Below are 17,524 nucleotides of genomic sequence, written 5' to 3'. Positions count from 1 at the left end.
AACAACGGTGTGTCACTAAAATATGTCCGTCTACCATCGTTAGATATTTCCGTTACTTGATTTGGAGGATAAAACGACAATATTACAAGACTTTAAAAATAGAAACACCACGAACTCATTTGAAATAGAAATGTAAAGAATTAAAGTACGATAATACGCAATTCAGTTCATGCTGGTCAGAATGTAGGAACTTTCCCATCCTAATTTAGCGAGTCGAGGAGATTTAGGGCACGGACGCATAACGCAGGAACGAGCCAAGTGGCGTGATTGTGGCGTAAATAAAAGTAGTCTTAATTAGAATATGTACATTCAATAACGTCTTACAAATAAGTTAAGGTACGGTTGGTAATTCACTTTATGTATGTGGAATTTTGTACAACGTACCTGTGAATTACTCTAAATAGCCTTTTCCCTACAGGGATAGTGCAGAAATGGATTTTCTCCAGAGAACTGTGGTTCAGGCGGACACAGTCCAGTACAAACTGTTTCTGACGCAACCGGTCGGTTCTACGGTACAACACACCAAAGAACACCTTTCGCGTCTTGTGGAGGAGATCCTTGGAAAAATAGCGCCTCTGTCCATGCAGTACATCTGGCAAAATCAGCCATTTAACATCAAGTTTTATCCTGAGAAAGGTAGGAATGCTATCCATCCATGGCTTGTAGTTTACACTGCTTGGCTTGATATACTTTACTGTTATGTTTAGAGGGTGCTCCGGCTTATATAGGCGGCAGTACCCAGTTTGGCGACAACGTGGAGGATGAGTGGTTTATTGTTTACCTTCTGAAGAAAATTACAGAGGCTTTTCCAGGGCTTGTTGCAAGGTTGGGAAACACATTGTCTAGCATTTTTTTTTTTTTTTACTTCTTAGCCTCTTCTTGTACTGTTTGTAGTCAGGTGCTTATTATTTTTCTTTGTGCAGAGTTGAGGACAATGATGGTGAATTTCTTCTAATCGAAGTAGCAGATCATCTCCCTAAATGGTTGGATCCAGACACAAGTGAGAACAGGGTGAGTGATTGTGATGAAGTGCGAACACAAAGGGCACATCAGAATCAAAATCTACTTGGGCACAGTTGAAGAAGTATTTGATACTTTCCACCACTACCTTTTTGAAGCCAAATTATTATTTTCATGTTCCACTCATTGTTTTTGTTTTTTCTTGTCAGGTGTTCCTCTACCACGGCGCATTGCATCTCCTGCCCTGTCCTTCACGTTCCAATCCAACAGGGTTCCCTAAGGATGTGGTACCAAGTATTCAACAAGCAGTAGCGCTACTCTCCTCACAACCAGAAGCATGCAGGGCAAGCCCCAAAATTACTTGGGCCCTGGATAGGCGGCTGGATGGGTGAGACTCAAGAGGACACAAACATTTATCTGCACTGGCCAAAACTGTGTCTATATTTGTTTAGGAGCAATTCCTGCAGGTCGGATCACTTTAGCTGCTCTTGATTTGGCTGCTTAAATTATAATATGCATTGTGCACATATACAACAGCAGCAGATTGTGTCCTTCACAGAGGAGACACCAAAATGAGACACAGCTGGCTGTGTTGTTAGGAGATCATTTAGATAATGAATAAAGGCATCAGAGCACTCTCACAGAAGGATTAGCTGGGGTATACTCGTATAATCATCGATTATCCTGTGGTGTGGGGTATGTTAAAATGAAACTTTGGTTCATCAGGCCTATAATGACTTTGATTGGAAAAGGAGTGTGTTTACCCGTCTTTAGCCGATATAGACTTACTATTTATCCATGTTTAGGTATCCAGAGAAGATTGGAGCCAACCAGCACCGCGCACACTGCTTCGTACCGGCGGGCGTGGCCATGGTTTTGGCGCAGCGGCCCGACCTGGTGGCCCCAGCCGTCTCCGCTTTTTACCTGCGGGATCCCGTCGACCTCCAGGCGTGCCGAAATTTCAAGAACTTCCCACCTGACACACGGGTCTTAACCTCGGTACGCAAAGAGCGTACGTGATTTCACAGTGGTCTCTGCCAGTCGTTAACGTTGAGTTGCCGCGTGTTCTTCCAGGTGACGTTCACCCGGTGCTTGTACGCTCAGCTGCAGCAGCAACAGTTTGTCCCAGACAGGAGGAGCGGCTTCACCATGCCTGCACGCTCGGATCCCCGGTACAAAGCGCACGAGCTTGGCATGAAACTGGTGAGGCAATATTGTTCATTACAGTATGTCAGAGGTGAGAAATCCAAAAAGTTGAAACCCTGTCACAGTCTGGCTTTAACCCCAGGTGCTAGCTAGCTAGCTTCATTGGTGCTCGTTTACCTGCGAGGGAGCTAGCTAGCTAGTTAGCTAGCATCAGCGGCTAAAGCCAAACGGTGGCATTTAGACCCAGGTGCTAGCTAGCTAGCTTCATTGGTGCTCGTTTACCTGCGAGGGAGCTAGCTAGCATCAGGGGCTAAAGCCAAATTGTGGCAGGGTTTTTACTTTCTGGACCTGGATTTGCCACCTCTGTAGTATGTGGATATTGTATGGCTCATTGATATCACGTTAACCACTGTGTGTGTGTGTCTTACCGTCTGTGTATCCCAGGCTCATGGCTTCGAGATCCTGTGCTCCACGTGCAGGCTGGCGTCTTCAGAGGACGACGACTCAGTCAGTTGTAACCCTCGGTGGAAAGGGTTCCTGCAATGTCTGAAGAAAAATGGTTACTTCCGGGTTAGTCTGGCATTTTGAATTGATACATTTAATGCTTGTGTCCCCCATGAAAATTTGTATGCTTCCGTGTTCAAACGCAGGAAGAAATTGAGGGTTCGGCACGTTGCAGACAGCTGATGACATCGGCGGAAAACTTTTTTAAACAGTCGGTCGCCTCAAAATCCAGGTGAGAACTTTTAGCTCGTATGCGTAAATGTGTTTTTAAAATATATTCATTTTCAATGCCAGCTTCCTTTACTTTTAAGGAACTCAATTTGTCCCTCTTGGAATTGCTGTTTTTATTATTCTTTCAACAAAGGAATCATCTTTTGGGGGGTCTCCACATGCCAGAAAAGTCAAGTGCATGTATTGTGGTGAAATTTTCGGGATTTTACAACAATATGAATAAAATAGTTCTTAAAGATTAAATGTCAATGTACTGCAGTATGTGGCAGTGATTTTTTTTCATGCATCACTCACGGAAAGATCGGTGACAATAAGTATTTCTTGTGTCATTTACCAAAGGTGTGAGAAAAGCTAGAAATTTGATCTTGAATTGACATGTCTTGCAGTGAAACGTCTCCAGGGGAGGAGGTCCTTCAACTGCTGAGCTCCTGTGGTCCCATTAACATGGAGGAGTTGAGGAAACAAGAGGCACAGCTCCCCCAAGAGGACAGTGAGTGCAACACCAAACTCACTTAATGATGGAACATCTCAAAGGCACACAATGTTTTTTCCCCCCCAGAATGTAACAGTTCCCAGGCGTCTGAAAAACATGTTTGCAACGTATCCTTGTCAAAATATCCCAAAGATCAAGAATGAAACATGAGAAGTGGTTCCTACTTAAGATCAGATTTTAACAATGTGTCATCTGTAGGTGACAACTGGTTGAACGTCACTGCGCAAGATTTGGAGCGAATGCTTGAGGAAAGGTCCGGGACCAGACCGGACCCCACAACCGCCAAATGTCCTGAGCCTGTCGGGCATGAGGAAGACGCCAGGAGTTCAGGGCTGGCAGATGCCAGGAAGACAGAGACGGAAGACAGCGAGGAAGGGGAGGAGGCCGGTTACAGTCTGGTGGGGCTCAGCCAGAGGATGAGAAAATTCCTCAGTACTCAATCATCATTTTGGGGGGCTGAGTTGCCATGGTGAGACCTGCTTCTGACACATCAGCTAATGCAGTGATTCTGAAGCGTTGTGATACATAGGCTCCCTCTAGTGGCATGCAAAAGAATGGGGTTTTTAAACAGTTATTTAACATGTTCAAAGCTTCTGCTTTGTTTTTGAACATTTATAGGTCCACTATTTTTATGTTGATCATGATGGTGGTACTTGCGAGTAAAAGGTTTTAGAACCACTGAGATAATGAATTAAATATTCTCTTCTTGTCTTTTACTTGTTTCTTTCTTTACAGGAACTGTCCATCCAATAATCCCTTTGACTATGACGTACCAAGCCTCGTAAAAGAACTGGAACGAATATTAGGTATGTTTATTTTTGTTTGAAATTGCCTGTTCAATTCACTTGAATCCGTCTTATTTTTTTATTTAGACTGTGGTGATGTAGAAGCGCTCGATTCAGATGATCTTGATGAAGATGAGTTGGAAGGTGTTGGGGAGGAGGATGAAGAGGATGAAGACATAGAAGAGGAGCCCTTTGCTCCTACGGAGAAGAATGGGATGGAGGCTTTGGACACTCTTAAAGAATACATGAACCAGATGGACCAGGAGTTGATGAACACGCATATCGGGCAGAGCTTTAATCAGACGGTAAGAACAGACCCCTAAAGTTCTAGCAGTATAGAAAATGGATGGGAAATAATGAGTGAAAAGCTACATTGTCTTTGTAGCTTGAGTCAGAGGTCCAGTTCTACTGATGCTAATTTATACAGTCATATGAGTGTTTAAATGAAAATACCAGAAAAAAATAGATAGGAAGCTGCACAAACCGACGCCGTTGGAAACCTCTCGTCATCTCCACAGACGTCTTCATCCGTCCAAGCGCCTGCCACAGACGGCCTCCCGAGCCCAGCCGCAGAGACTGAGGATGCGGAGGAGATTCAGCCTCTCGACATCGACCTCAACCTGGTCACCAACCTCATGGAGTCTCTCAGCTGCCAGGAAGGACTGGCCGGACCCGCTTCCAACCTGCTGCACACTCTGGGGATACACCTACCCCCGAACTCGGACCGCTCATAGCGGGCAACGAGTCCCTGGTGAGTGAGGAAAATGACGTTACTCAAAGTGAAAGAAGGACTCGAAATCTTTAGATGTATCCGCATTGATTATATAACATTATGTGAAATACAGCAAAGTACGGTGAATAAATACACGGGTCTGAGATTAACTTTTTAATGTAAGAATGTGTGGAAGTCACTGTAGATAACATACATTTGGTATGCAGAAACTCAATAAATATATTTGCAATGAAAGTACCTTGGTTTTCTGTAGGAAACAAGAAATGTTCTAAAATAAACATTTTCATTCACCATGACCTACATATATGGCAAACAATATAGTTGTTCCATAAAGTTTTATTAATTTATTCTCAACATTCTTTTCTCTTCATTTTGTGACATTTCTCTTGGCTGCACTGAATATAGTACATGTATGATGTTAAAATTTTTTGTCTAGTCAGATTTCAGCCTCTGTGTTACCATGTCAACCTCATTTACCGAGGTAATAAATATTAAATATATAGATGGCAATTCCGGGTGCAGAAAGTAAAAACCCTGCCACAGTTTGGCTTTAGCCCCTTGTGCTACCTTCCTTAGCTAGCTCAGGTAAACAAGTACCCGGGGAGCTAGCTAGCTAGCTAGCACCTGGGGCTAAAGCCAAACTGTGGCAGGGTTTTTACTTTCTGCACCTGGATTTGCCACCTCTGATTAAATAACATTGAAAAAATGCCAGTCTAAAACCACAATATCTGTACAAAGGGGTGCACTAGCTCCCTGACTGAGTGTAACAGCGCCGCTGCCAGCGGCGAAATGCACAGCGCCGACATAACGACTGCAAAATTGAGGAGCATCCCCAGCAACAGGATGGCGAACAGGTATCCGTGGAAGAGCAAGCTGTGCCAGCTGGCCCGACTCAGCGCTAGCAGGGGCCCGTCGGGGTGTAGCGTCCACAGAAGGCCCAGCAGCCAGCACTGGTTCACCAGTAAAGTGTAGTAAATGTCCAAAGCGGAGGACTGCTCGTCGGCAGGGAGGTGGCGACGTTCGGCCTCGGACACTTTGGACAGCCAAGTCAGGGAGAGGCTGAGGAGGATGACGGCCAAAGGTGCGTACATGTACTCTAGAGGCTCCACGGCCGATAGACCACGCCAGGCTGAAACAGGTAACCAAAAAGCAGTTGTATAACGTAGATTGCTAGAAGAACCTTGTAGAATATTACAGTACTACTGAACTGAAGTATCAAAATGAATTGTTTGGTATTAAACGTACTTCGGTAATGGGTCATTTGTTTTTACATTATGTTGTATCAGTTTCTGTTGGCATGCTATTTAAGCTAGTTTGCTAGCTAACGCTATTGATGGGGCCTCATGGAAGGTGGTTTGTTTTGTGTTGGATCATTTCACTACTAAATGCAGCTATTTATGTAACATGGGTTCATGACTGTGTACATGTTAGATGCATGGTGATGTTCTTATGATCATGTCCAATTTAAGTTTTTTTGCTTTTACGTAAAAAAAAAAAATTTAAATGGGTGTCAATAACATCGGGGAACACAATTTTTGTTGAAATAGTTGCTGGTTTTTTAAACTATTTTTTGGGGTGTAGAATACAAAACTGCTCTGTTTTTCTCTATCAAGTTGTTGGGCTACCAGATCCCCATTAAATAAATAAATAATACTATGTATGTAAATGAAACACTAAAATGGAATAGTTACAAGCTTTAAAAACTTTATAAAAAAAAACAAAAAAAACTTAGAACTCAATTGTGACTGCCCAAACAAGTTGCCACGTAACTGTAGATGAGTCCATTCGTATAATCAGCTCTTCTTACTACAGTCTTACTACAGCTAATCAGTGGAATTTTGCTTATCTGGAGAGTAAGCTGTGGAGAAAAAATTGAAATTGAAAAAAAAAACTTGCCGTGCTAGGAAAAAAAGACTGCAGTTTTAATCAACATAAAAATCAAGAGATTTTTTTTCCCAAATGTTATTCATGGATTTTCACTTTTCATTTGCTCAGTCCTCATTCACTGTTTTTTGTTTCCATGGGTACTCCAGTCAGTTTAGGTTAATTGAAAACATTCCAGGTGTGAGCGTGAAGGGTTGCTTGTATGTGCCCTGCCATTGACTAGCATCAAGTACAGAGAGTCACCCGTGACCCTGCAAACTAAATTTCAATGTATTTGAACATTAAAATGTTACTCAATTTCCTGTACAGTTGAGAAAATTAAATTACCTGTGAAGACCAGAGACGACCCGGTCAGGATGGACACAAGGACAAAGGTGTGGCCAGAGGGTGGTGCTGCCACCTTCAGCACAAAGCTCAGACCCACCGTGATGAGAGGCAGTGGCCGCAGGGCGAGCGGGAAGAGGCCCGCATACGAGCTGCTGGCCTCGGCCCACATGGCCAGCGTGGCGTGGACGCTGCTGCAGATGGACGGCACCAAAAGACGTTCTGCCAGTGGACGACTGTACCGCCTCAGTGGCGCCACTCCCAGAACGTGGAGGAGATTAACGAAGAACACGGACACAAGGACCTGGAAAAGAAAAACAACCAGGTAGGTAAACCTGCACAATCTACTTTAATGAAATTTGAAATTCATCCTTGTAAAAAGATAATACAGTCATGCTCATTTGGGCGCGCATTTGTGGTTAAAAGTTTGCAGTTGTGTAGAACTGCACAGCCGCACACTAAGAACTTTTGGTTCCTTTCTTTAGCTTAATTGAAGGAGCACAATCGATATTCACAGATGGCGTGTTTAATGGAGCACCAAGGCAAACCATAAATGGAAACCTGGCAGATGGCACCAAATCTCAGCGGGAGTGTGATGCCAATGACAAGGTTATTGTTAAACTTTAGTTTTGCATGTAAATGTAATTTACGGCATATCGCAGAGTGCAAGCATTTCGAAAGTTTCCGTATCCTTCTCGGACAAATTAACTGGATTTTGACTGGCCCACAGAATATTGTGTTCTATTGCTATAAAAACTTGGTACCTACCAAAAGAAAGATTAGAGTCTCTTCTTTCATCAAGAAAAAAAAAGTTTATTTGTATCTGTTTCCGTTTTGCAGCAGTTAGCATTAGACTGTAGCTAAGTTTCATCATTATTCACAAATTCGTTTTAAAACTATGGGTAAATGAGATTTTTTTCAACATGGCCCTGATTGATCTCCTTTGCTCTGCTGCCACCTGCTGGCCTCAACCGCTCACTGCAGTTGAGAGGCCACAAAGTATGCTCTAACATTAAAAAACGTATAAATACGTCTTTGGTACGCTTAAAATGTTTAAAATAGAACAAATCTTTATACATTTTGGGGAGCAAATGAGTTAAACAGGTTATGCATCATGATGTAATGCTTTTTTTCAATATTTCGCTTTTAACTAGAGCTGTCAAACGATTACATTTTTTAATCCGATTAATCACATTTTAGAATTTTGATTAATCACGTAGTTAAAAAGGCTTTTCATCAACATTTTTGGAACGCCAAATTTGAAGAGCACCTGTTATGTGTTAATTCTTTCGACATTTAATGTTATGACGTCTTCAACATTTTTTGATCCACCGCACGCTCTCATCCTCCTCTTTTTCTATTAAGTAAATTACTTGCATAATTTAAAATGACCCCAGTAGTAAATATTGTGAATGTCAAATGCTAATTTTTTTTTTTAAATGCTTGAGTTTAAAACATGTACCGGTAGTTCTGTTTATTGCTCAAACACAATGCGATTAATCAATACATGATTAATGCGATAACATTTTGTGATTAATCAATTAGCCAACACTTTAACTTTGACAGCACTACTTTTAACGCCACAATCCGTAATCTCGTGTGTAAACAGTTCAACCTTGAAAGCGGTATTGGCCTTACTGAATGACGCATATTTTGTTTGCCTACATACATTCCAAACTCAGTTACTTCTCACCCTCTACACTGCTCAAGGTTCGCTCCAGTAATTGTCCTTCACGGACCTCACCCATTTGCATCAACCTTTAGTCGGCTTTTTGCCTGCATGCGAAAACTTTGAAGTATTCTGTTTATCACACACCCAAGGCCTGCCCGTAAACCAACACCCCCCCCCGCGCACAAAGCCTTTGGGCAAATACACACTCATTGAACAACCTTCATCAACATGCAGAGTATGAAGTTGCAAAAAATGGCGTCAGGCACCAACCTGGCCGAAGCAGAGGGCCACCACGTACGAGTAGTGGTACTGGGGCAGGAAGATGCCGGCTACAAACGAGCGAAGATTGTCGGCCCAGCAGTACAGGAAGGCGACCGCCGCGCAGAGGATGGGCGCGAGGGGCTTCAGGGCATGGTTGGAGGAAAGGGTCCGAAACGTGGAGGTGCAACATGTCCAACTCCTGCACAGTCCGTACACATCGCACATTAACAAATCAAGCAGTAGATTAACAAAAGGGCTGATAATTAAGCAGCGTAATGAAAATATGTGCTTAAGATATGAGAACGGTCAGTACACGGTCAGGGTTCAATTTTTGTACTTTGGGTGGCAATCGAACCCCTAGGTACAAATCAGCACTTTTATGGTTAGAAATGGTACATAAATGGTCCAATGGCAAAGAGACCATGTCTGTAGTGTACTTTACTGTTTATGTAAGGGTGCAAACAATTGCTAGGCCTATGTAAACACATTTTGAAAGAGTCCACTGGTCTATGGAATGTAGTTTAAATAAATAAACTAATAATCTAGACAGCTGTATTTGTAATCTAGACGAGTGATGGATTACTTAATACAACACTTTATACAATTTAAACAAACTGTCAACGTGTAGTTTTTGGCCTTTCTTTAGTTACCAGCATGCAATGCTGAACTTTTTGGTATTGTTACCCATCGTTGACATATACCAGAGGTTAGCAGCCTTTACTGACAAAAGAGCCATTTTAGGCCAACTACTTAACAAAAAATATGTCTGGAGTCACAAAACCTTTAAACATTGTGATTAATGAAATTATTATTTTTTTTAACCTCTCTTCATTTTTTTGGACATTTTATGGCTATTTTTTTCACATTTGTTTCTGCCTTTTTTTTTGTTATCAATTTTCTGACACTTTTGGCAATTTTGTGGGCATTTAATGCCAATTTTGGGGATTTCTTCTTTTGGTTTTGGATATTTTATAGTTACTTTTTAGCATTTTTCTTTTCTGCCTTTTTTATGTAATTAATTTTCTGACTTTTTTTGGCAAATTCAAAGACATTTTATGATGATTTTATGCTATTTTTGGACATTTTGTGGTCACAATTTTTTGGTATTTTTAAAAATGTTTTCATCTACCCTTTCGTCTCTTTTTTAAATCTTTAATGCATTCAAATAATATTCGATCTAAAAAAAAAAATTATACATATGTAAAACAAAAATATTTCTAGTAATTTTTTTTTTAGAGATCCGCAGGAAGCCAAAGCCTAAGCTCTTTTTGAGCACTTTCCAAAAGCTGAGGTATTTTAAAATGATTGATTTTGAAGGATATCCGACACAACAAGTCTTTAAATAAATAACCATATATATAACATTTGCCAGGCTTTATCATTAAAATGAGGATTCAAATGTTTGCTTATTGGTGCTGATCTACAGTCAATTCTGCTTCTGGTGTGCTATGCATAATAACTTTTGAGAGTTTTCTAGAGTTTAGCCAAGTGATCAATACATTAAAAGCAAAGTAAAATGAAGATACAAACAACATTTATAAGCATTACCTTTCAGCCAAGCGGCACGCTGGCATTCTGCGCAAAGGTCAGCAACCGTAAATGCAGTGCCTTTTTATCTAGAGTCAGGGGTGGGAAAGGAGAAAGTCTCACAACACAGATTTCTCAGGTTTAACCATTTTGTATTCACAGTTAACCACTGGCATGTAAAGCCAGCCATTGTTTAACCGTCTTATTTATTCCATTCAGAAATAGTTAAGTACAAAAACAGACGGAACAATCAATTGAGGCAAAGGTAGTTCACTCACCATCTGGCAGGCCAACTTCAAGTCACACTTCACTTGCAGACTGTGATCGTAGAAATGACAAATGTACGAAGAAATGCTCTTCTGATGTACATTCATTGGACTGAAAGTGCCTCCCTTCTGACATGGCCTGCTGCTGCTGCTGCTGCTGCTGCTGCTGCTGCTGCTTTCACCTCGTCATTTGTCCCCTTGAATTGTCCGGATGGACTTTGTTTGTCCGCCTCATTAAATAAACAATTGTGAATAGCTATTCATCAAGTGACCCTTTAACTGACGGAACAGAGAAAGGCGATGCCATCCGTGGATTATGTCCCGTGTGTGTTTTATGACACATTTTTAAACACAGATAAGGCAAAGTCAAATCGGTTATCTCGCTCCGCATTATAGATTTCTTTTCCCCTCTGACTTCACTGATGTATAATTAATGTGGGAGAGTAAAACAACTGGTCTTGCTTGTCGCCGGTTTTTGACACCAGTTTGTGACATTCAAATCCCCCTCTACTGTTTTCCCGATGCCTACTTAAGCCGTAATGGGCACTGAGAGCCACATGTAAAGTAAACAGCAGAGCAAACACACTCCGGTGCAGCGTGGGAGTCACTGTTGTCACACGGTGGAAATGTTAGCGCCCTTTTTTTCCGAAAGTACGATTATGTTACCCAACCTATGAACCCTCCATCCCTTCTCTTCTGATTTAGGGTCATGGATGAGGCAGGGGACACTCTAAAAACTGTTGTTTCGAAAATAAAACAAAATGGGTCAAACGTGAACCGATGAATTTACAACGTCTACAAAACAACCACATTTTAGGATTGTTTGTGAGTTAGTCATTTGAGCCAACTTTTTGCGGTTAAATGAACGGTAGAACCATTTTCTTTGTAGTGCAGTCACTAAATATTTATAATTAGTGTAGAACTGACATTACCAGCTCGGGTGGCGTTTCACGCTAGCGTGACATGAGGGATCGTTAGGGAGTGACAGGCAAAAAATGTAATGTTCTTTCATTAGATGGTCCACCTCTTTTCATACATACAACAGAAAAAGGCTTGGCTTCGTATGACTGTTAGCTTTGTGCTCAATTAAATAGGCTTAGATTTCACACAGTAATTTGTGAGCAAATTGAAACAGGATAATAATTACTTCAATATAAAAAAAATTGTGACATATTTGTTTAGTGGGGTTTACCAACGTGGGCGCTAAGAACTGAGCTGGCCGGGCCGGGGTCAGGTCCACTGCAGCCCGGCCCCTGACGCAGGCCTTCATGCAGCAATGGCACTAGTTTTTTTTTAGTTTTGGACTCATGAGGAGCAACTCTTTGGGATGATATCTGCTGACGACTGGAGCATGATGTCACATTTCCAGTTTATGTTGTTTATGGTCCCAGTGTTGGTGTATGTTTTTTTTTTTTGGGGGGGGGGGGTGGGCTTTGTTAATGTAGTTTTTGATTCATCCTACTACCCTGTTTGCCCTTTTGTTTTTTAAAAATTATTATTTTATTTTATTATTATTTATTTGTTTTTAATGAAGCGCTCCTAGTCACGACTAAAGCACTTACCAGCACTTTGGTCCTTGAAAATCCTGGACAGGTCATCAAACAATCATAGGGCTCAATGGACAAAGAACCAATAACATTTAAGTTTTTGGGCCTTGGGAGGAAGCTTGAGTACCTAGAGAAACCACACATGGAACCGCCTGAGCTGAGAGTCAAACCCAGAACCTCTTGGCTGTGAGGCAGATGTGCTAAATTGCTAGTAACAGCTGTGCTGCCGGTTGCTGTAATGAATTACTCAACAAAACTACTGTAATGTTTACTTGGGACATTCCTGCCAGATGTTTGTTAATATTTATTGATTGCATCCAGAACACACATTGGAGCCACCCTCAGTAGTTTACTCTCTCTTGCGCACACACGCACATAACTCCACCCTGTTGAAGGAATTCCCTCCCACCAGACACGTTTTGGTTTGCAGGGATTTTTCTGGAATGTGGGAGAAATAGGAATAGGAAGTCCGTATTTGCAAACTAGTGCGCCACAAATGAATGCTACTTTGTTTGCAAAGCACGCAAAAGCATCCACTAAACACACTTATTTTTGTCCAGTCAAGTTTTGAACATGTGGCACGGTACAGTTCCTCTATTATTTTAAAAACCCCAAAGTAGTACTCATCTGTCGCCGCATGCATGATGACACCTCCCCTGAAGATTCGAAACGACGGCCCCCTTCCATAACTGAAGAGGTTGGGAAGCATGTGAGAGTCTGCACGTAGTCCTTTTCGGTCTTAGCTTGTCCAGCCACAAAAAGGCAGGAGATGTCCAACAGAGCAACGGCACATCTCGTCAGATAAGGCATCGCCTCTTGACTTTCTTCATCTTACCTTCGCTCTCTTGACTGCACCGCCGAGCCTAGCGAACACTGGGGACACTTTCTATAGCTACGATGCATTTTATCAGGTAAATATAGTCATTAATGACACTATACACGACTGTCATAATAGTTTGTTTACCAATGCCAATTACGTACTGTACTTTCACTTCGCAGCCCTGCGTGCTTTTAAGCTAGGCTACGCTAGCTAGCTAGAAACTCTGATAAACTTGATTAAAAAAATTAAAATAAAATAACGAGTCGCTTTTTAAATGATTAAATGTAGTTTCTCGTCAAATAGAAAACAATATAAAGTGTGGGGTGGATATTGTGGTAACCTAGACAACGTGGACTGCGACGGCCATTGAATTTCCTGTACTACGTAGTGCGCTATTACTGATGTATAAACACGATTCAGCCACTTGCATTTTATTTGTCGGTACAAACATCTTATTATGTCATTCAAAGTTACGTAGCCGAGTCATTTATATCTTCGTGTCATGTGTCATCGCTGAGCTTGAATGCTAGCTGATGCTAAAAGCTAACGCTCGTCTTATTGCAGTTTTCACTCAAGCGAAGCAAAATTGGCTTGGGAACCGAACATCCTGTGTCAAATTAAAAGCCACCGGGTCGTTTTAATGTCTATTTGTTAAAGTGTGGCACTTGTAATCGGTCGTGTTTATCCGGCAAAGCTCCCAGTCTCTCCGGCGGGGAGGGGCGAAGACGTGGCAGTCCTCTTCCATTCACTCTCAGTGAGAAGTTAGCCCAAGGAGACGTTGGAGGACACGTTTCTTACTTTCAAATCTAGTTTTGGGAGTCACAAAACTCACGAACAGCTAAATAAAAAGTTTATCGTCGTTTAACTTTATTTTGTGTGTGTTTACATTTGGTTTTATGGGAGGATTCCACTGTGATATATGTATAAAATGTATGTGCAGACTTTTTTTTTTGTGATCAAGACGCACCAAAAATTGTTTTATTGTTTTATTGTATTCAGCATTTAATGCTGTGGTAGTACAAACGGACAGGGGAGATGACTAAAACTGACAAATCGACATGAAATCAATTCCAAAGTCAAGACAAATTACAGTGAAGAATACTTTTTATCTTCCCTAGTACAAAGAAATTAAATGATCCTTTTCCACTTGCCAAATCTAAGATTCAAGATCTGAACTTTGCTTCTTCTTTCTGTAGCCCACATACAAAATTAAAATGCAAACAACGGAACAATGACCATAAATGCAATTACATGGTGGAAGTGATTAATATATACATTTGGTCTGTCGTGTACACCATCTTGAGATTCAAGACGTGTGTTTCCTTACTTAGCGTCTTAAAGCTTTTTCTCCGCAACGTCTCAGAGAGGGCTAGTTTCTCTCTAGGACCTCTTAATATAATTCTGTGGGACATCATCCTAAACCAACTTTGCTACTATGACCAAGAGATATTATGTCATTACAATTAATTTCTAAGCATTATTCCAAACAATTACCAACCATGAGAAGAATAGCCATCAAATCTGCACACAATTTGAAAATATATCTGGCAAATACTTGTATTGGGTTTATTATTAGGCATCACGTTGAAATAGTGGTAAGCATGTCTGCCTCACAGTTTTGAGTTCAGTGTTCGAACCTCTGCTATTGTCTTTGTGGAAAACGTTGTAGAACTCATGGTAACAGAGGTTAAACGGGTGGTAAGTTGCTTCCTGCGTTTCCAAGGTATAAAAAGTACACAGACCTGTTTTTATTTTTGCCCTGCCTCTGACCTAAATTGAAAAGCCACATGAAGTTATATTTTCTCTGGCATCTTGTCCGTCTGGTAGAAGCTTGTGTGAACCTGCTTGAGAGTATTCTGTTTTAGCAACATGTTCTAATGTCTGTATTTATGCATTTCTTTCCCAAATTATGTGCTGTTTTCCTTTGTTCACACACAGTGGAATAGAGGGACTGGTTGAGATAATTTCCGCATCATCAGTTGTGCTTATTTTGTAGTGAGTCACATGCTGTCAGTCTTCGTTGCCATTTGCCCAAGTGGTCGACTGCAGGAAATCCCTGGCCCGACATGTAGAGAGTCAGTCAGCCATGCACGTTCACACCTACAGGAAATTTGGCAGTCGCCGACCCGTCACACATGCTTGGCCTTTGGTTTCGCTCAAACGGCTGCCTGTTTAGACTTGGCCAAAACAAAACTTGACACTGCAGTATACAAGGCGTTTTATTTGCACTCTATTTGTTCAAATGCCAAATGTCAGCATTTTCTCTCCCTTGCGATCAAAGTCAGCAAAGGCTAGATCTTCTTTACATTTTTTTTGTCGGCCCAGGTGACCTGTGGCACCACACTGCCTCTTATTGGTCAGTCTTGGTGCTTGACGTGTCAGTTACTCGGGCTGTGAGTTTAGAGATTAGGAATTGGCTGATTCGATTTAGCGTGGCCAATTTTCAACATTTGAAGGATATCGGCGTCGGATTTTAAAAAAACAAAACAAATCTAACGGCCGTTAATAAATCAATGTTAACTACTGGTATTTAAATGTTCGCTTGACTTGATAACAGATGTTGCTGACCCTGGGAACTTTGTACACTTTTTTTTTAAAATTAAAACCAAGATATGGGAAAATTTCAGATAGTTTAAAAATTTGGAAAACTTTATTTGCCGTAGAAAACTTTCTATTTAGTTGCGTTTTCATTGGACTTTTTAAGTCATGCTGATGACAATGACCCTGCAAGCGCCCTGAACTAAATTTTAAAACAAATATATCTATTGTCTAATATTTAAACAATAATTAGCATTTTGCAAATCTGAAATTTTTTTCAATAATCATATGCTTAAACTAAAGACATTTCAACAATACTGTTAATCGCTTTAGACAGTTTATTTTATTCGTATATTTTTTAATTTTGACGCCAATATTTTCTCTTTTAGTGAAAATTAATATCTTCCCCAAATATCAGTTATCCGCCTCCTTGACTACTAATCGCCCTGAAAACAAAAGCATATCGGTCTGTCTAGTAGAGGTCGTTATTTGTGCTGAATCTTTGGGGAGTTTTTCCTTTTTTGTAACAAAGTAGAAATCCGATGTTAAAAATTGGTATAGCTGTCCCACATTAGTAGTTTCTACTCATACAGCATTTTTTTCTTGGTTCCTATCCATAATGCAGTTCAATGAGACTTGTTTCTTCACGTCGCATATGATAGAGTGACGCACCTGCCTGAACAGCGAGGCAGAGGCCTTGGGGATGTCACGATACACATTTTGCATCAAAATCCATGTGGAATTTGAAAAATGAGCCTGCCACAACTTGCCCAAGAGAGGATCTGATTCTTAGAGACACATTTTATGACACTAGATGTGGGGAAAAAAACAGCACTCCCGGCCGTCCTGCCACGTCCAATGACCAATGACCTTATGATGTGATGCTTTGGAGACTGCAAAAGATGTATTGTATGTTCAAGTAGAAGCTTGTAAACAGCAGAATGCCCTGGAGGGGATCGATGACACCAATTATTTTTCTTAATGTCTTTTTGAATCCATCTCTCCACAGGAAGCTGCTGCCATGTTGGTGTTTCCTGTTGCTGAGCTGTCGGCCGTCACTGTCAGTTCAAGACTTTTTCACCTCCATAGGTAAAAGGTCAAATTTTTCTAACGTTACACGCCATGCATGTCGACGACGTGCGTTAATGTCGTGTGTGTTCCTCAGGCCAAATGACAGATCTGTTGTTCACCGAGAAAGACCTCGTCACGTCCCTCAAGGACTACATCCAAGCTGAGGAGAACAAGTTGGAGCGGGTCAAAAAGTCAGCGCGTCAACGACCCCCGTCGCAACGACTTTTAAGTGCTAAGCTAACTCGCGTTCCTTGGCAGGTGGGCGGACAAACTGGAGTCTTTGACAGCTACAGCGACACAAGACCCCGAGGGTTTCCTGGGTCATCCGGTCAATGCCTTCAAGCTGATGAAGAGGCTCAACACCGAGTGGGGGGACCTGGAGAGTCTCGTCCTCAGTGACACCACAGATGGTTCGGAAACAATGACGCTGATCTCGCTACTTAGCCTTGACTAGCTTCCGTGTGCTACATCATTTCCTGTGTGTCCAATCAGGCTTCATTTCCAACTTGACCATACAGAGGCGGTATTTCCCTACGGACGACGACCAGACTGGCGCGGCCAAAGCTATCCTCCGATTGCAAGACACGTACAAACTGGATGCCAACACAATCTCTACAGGAAACCTACCTGGTAAGAAAATCCGAGAGTAATTGACACCCCTCTAAAAAAGGTTTATAATTGCTTATTAGATGCCACAAAATAGTAGCAAAGCACTGCTTTAAAGTAGAAGCCAACCTTAAACATTTCTTGATAATAATATGT

At 41.5% G+C, this 17,524-nt stretch overlaps 2 protein-coding genes across 5 annotated transcripts in view; both read left to right on the top strand.

Moving 5' to 3' along the window:
• The first annotated feature begins 206 nt into the window (after window positions 1–206).
• On the top strand, window positions 207–5,086 carry ecd (ecdysoneless homolog (Drosophila)). The gene is made up of 14 exons (XM_077581773.1): window positions 207–336; window positions 419–636; window positions 708–825; window positions 924–1,011; window positions 1,170–1,348; window positions 1,767–1,959; window positions 2,035–2,163; window positions 2,551–2,676; window positions 2,757–2,842; window positions 3,228–3,331; window positions 3,533–3,803; window positions 4,070–4,140; window positions 4,207–4,424; window positions 4,638–5,086. The coding sequence occupies exons 2-14, from the start codon at window positions 432–434 to the stop codon at window positions 4,851–4,853; spliced, it is 2,004 nt and encodes a 667-aa protein (XP_077437899.1). The 5' UTR covers window positions 207–336; window positions 419–431; the 3' UTR covers window positions 4,854–5,086.
• A 486-nt stretch (window positions 5,087–5,572) lies between these two features.
• The window catches only part of LOC144061130 (prolyl 4-hydroxylase subunit alpha-1-like), a 22,423-nt gene continuing 10,471 nt past the window's right edge, over window positions 5,573–17,524 (top strand). For 2 of the 4 annotated variants that reach the window (XM_077581271.1, XM_077581272.1), the window contains exons 1-6: window positions 5,573–5,990; window positions 7,046–7,385; window positions 16,701–16,780; window positions 16,857–16,953; window positions 17,021–17,172; window positions 17,255–17,392. In XM_077581271.1, the coding sequence (XP_077437397.1) occupies window positions 5,828–5,990; window positions 7,046–7,385; window positions 16,701–16,780; window positions 16,857–16,953; window positions 17,021–17,172; window positions 17,255–17,392 (970 nt within the window). In that variant the 5' untranslated portion in view covers window positions 5,573–5,827. Of the gene's footprint in view, window positions 5,991–7,045; window positions 7,386–12,945; window positions 13,245–16,700; window positions 16,781–16,856; window positions 16,954–17,020; window positions 17,173–17,254; window positions 17,393–17,524 lie in introns of those variants that run through there. The other 2 variants (XM_077581273.1, XM_077581274.1) reach the window with 2 other exon arrangements.

The sequence above is a fragment of the Vanacampus margaritifer genome, chromosome 12, assembly GCF_051991255.1.
Source record: "Vanacampus margaritifer isolate UIUO_Vmar chromosome 12, RoL_Vmar_1.0, whole genome shotgun sequence".
Lineage (NCBI taxonomy): Eukaryota > Metazoa > Chordata > Actinopteri > Syngnathiformes > Syngnathidae > Vanacampus > Vanacampus margaritifer.
Note: the sequence above shows the minus strand (reverse complement) of the source record. Positions and strands in the feature narration are given on the sequence as shown.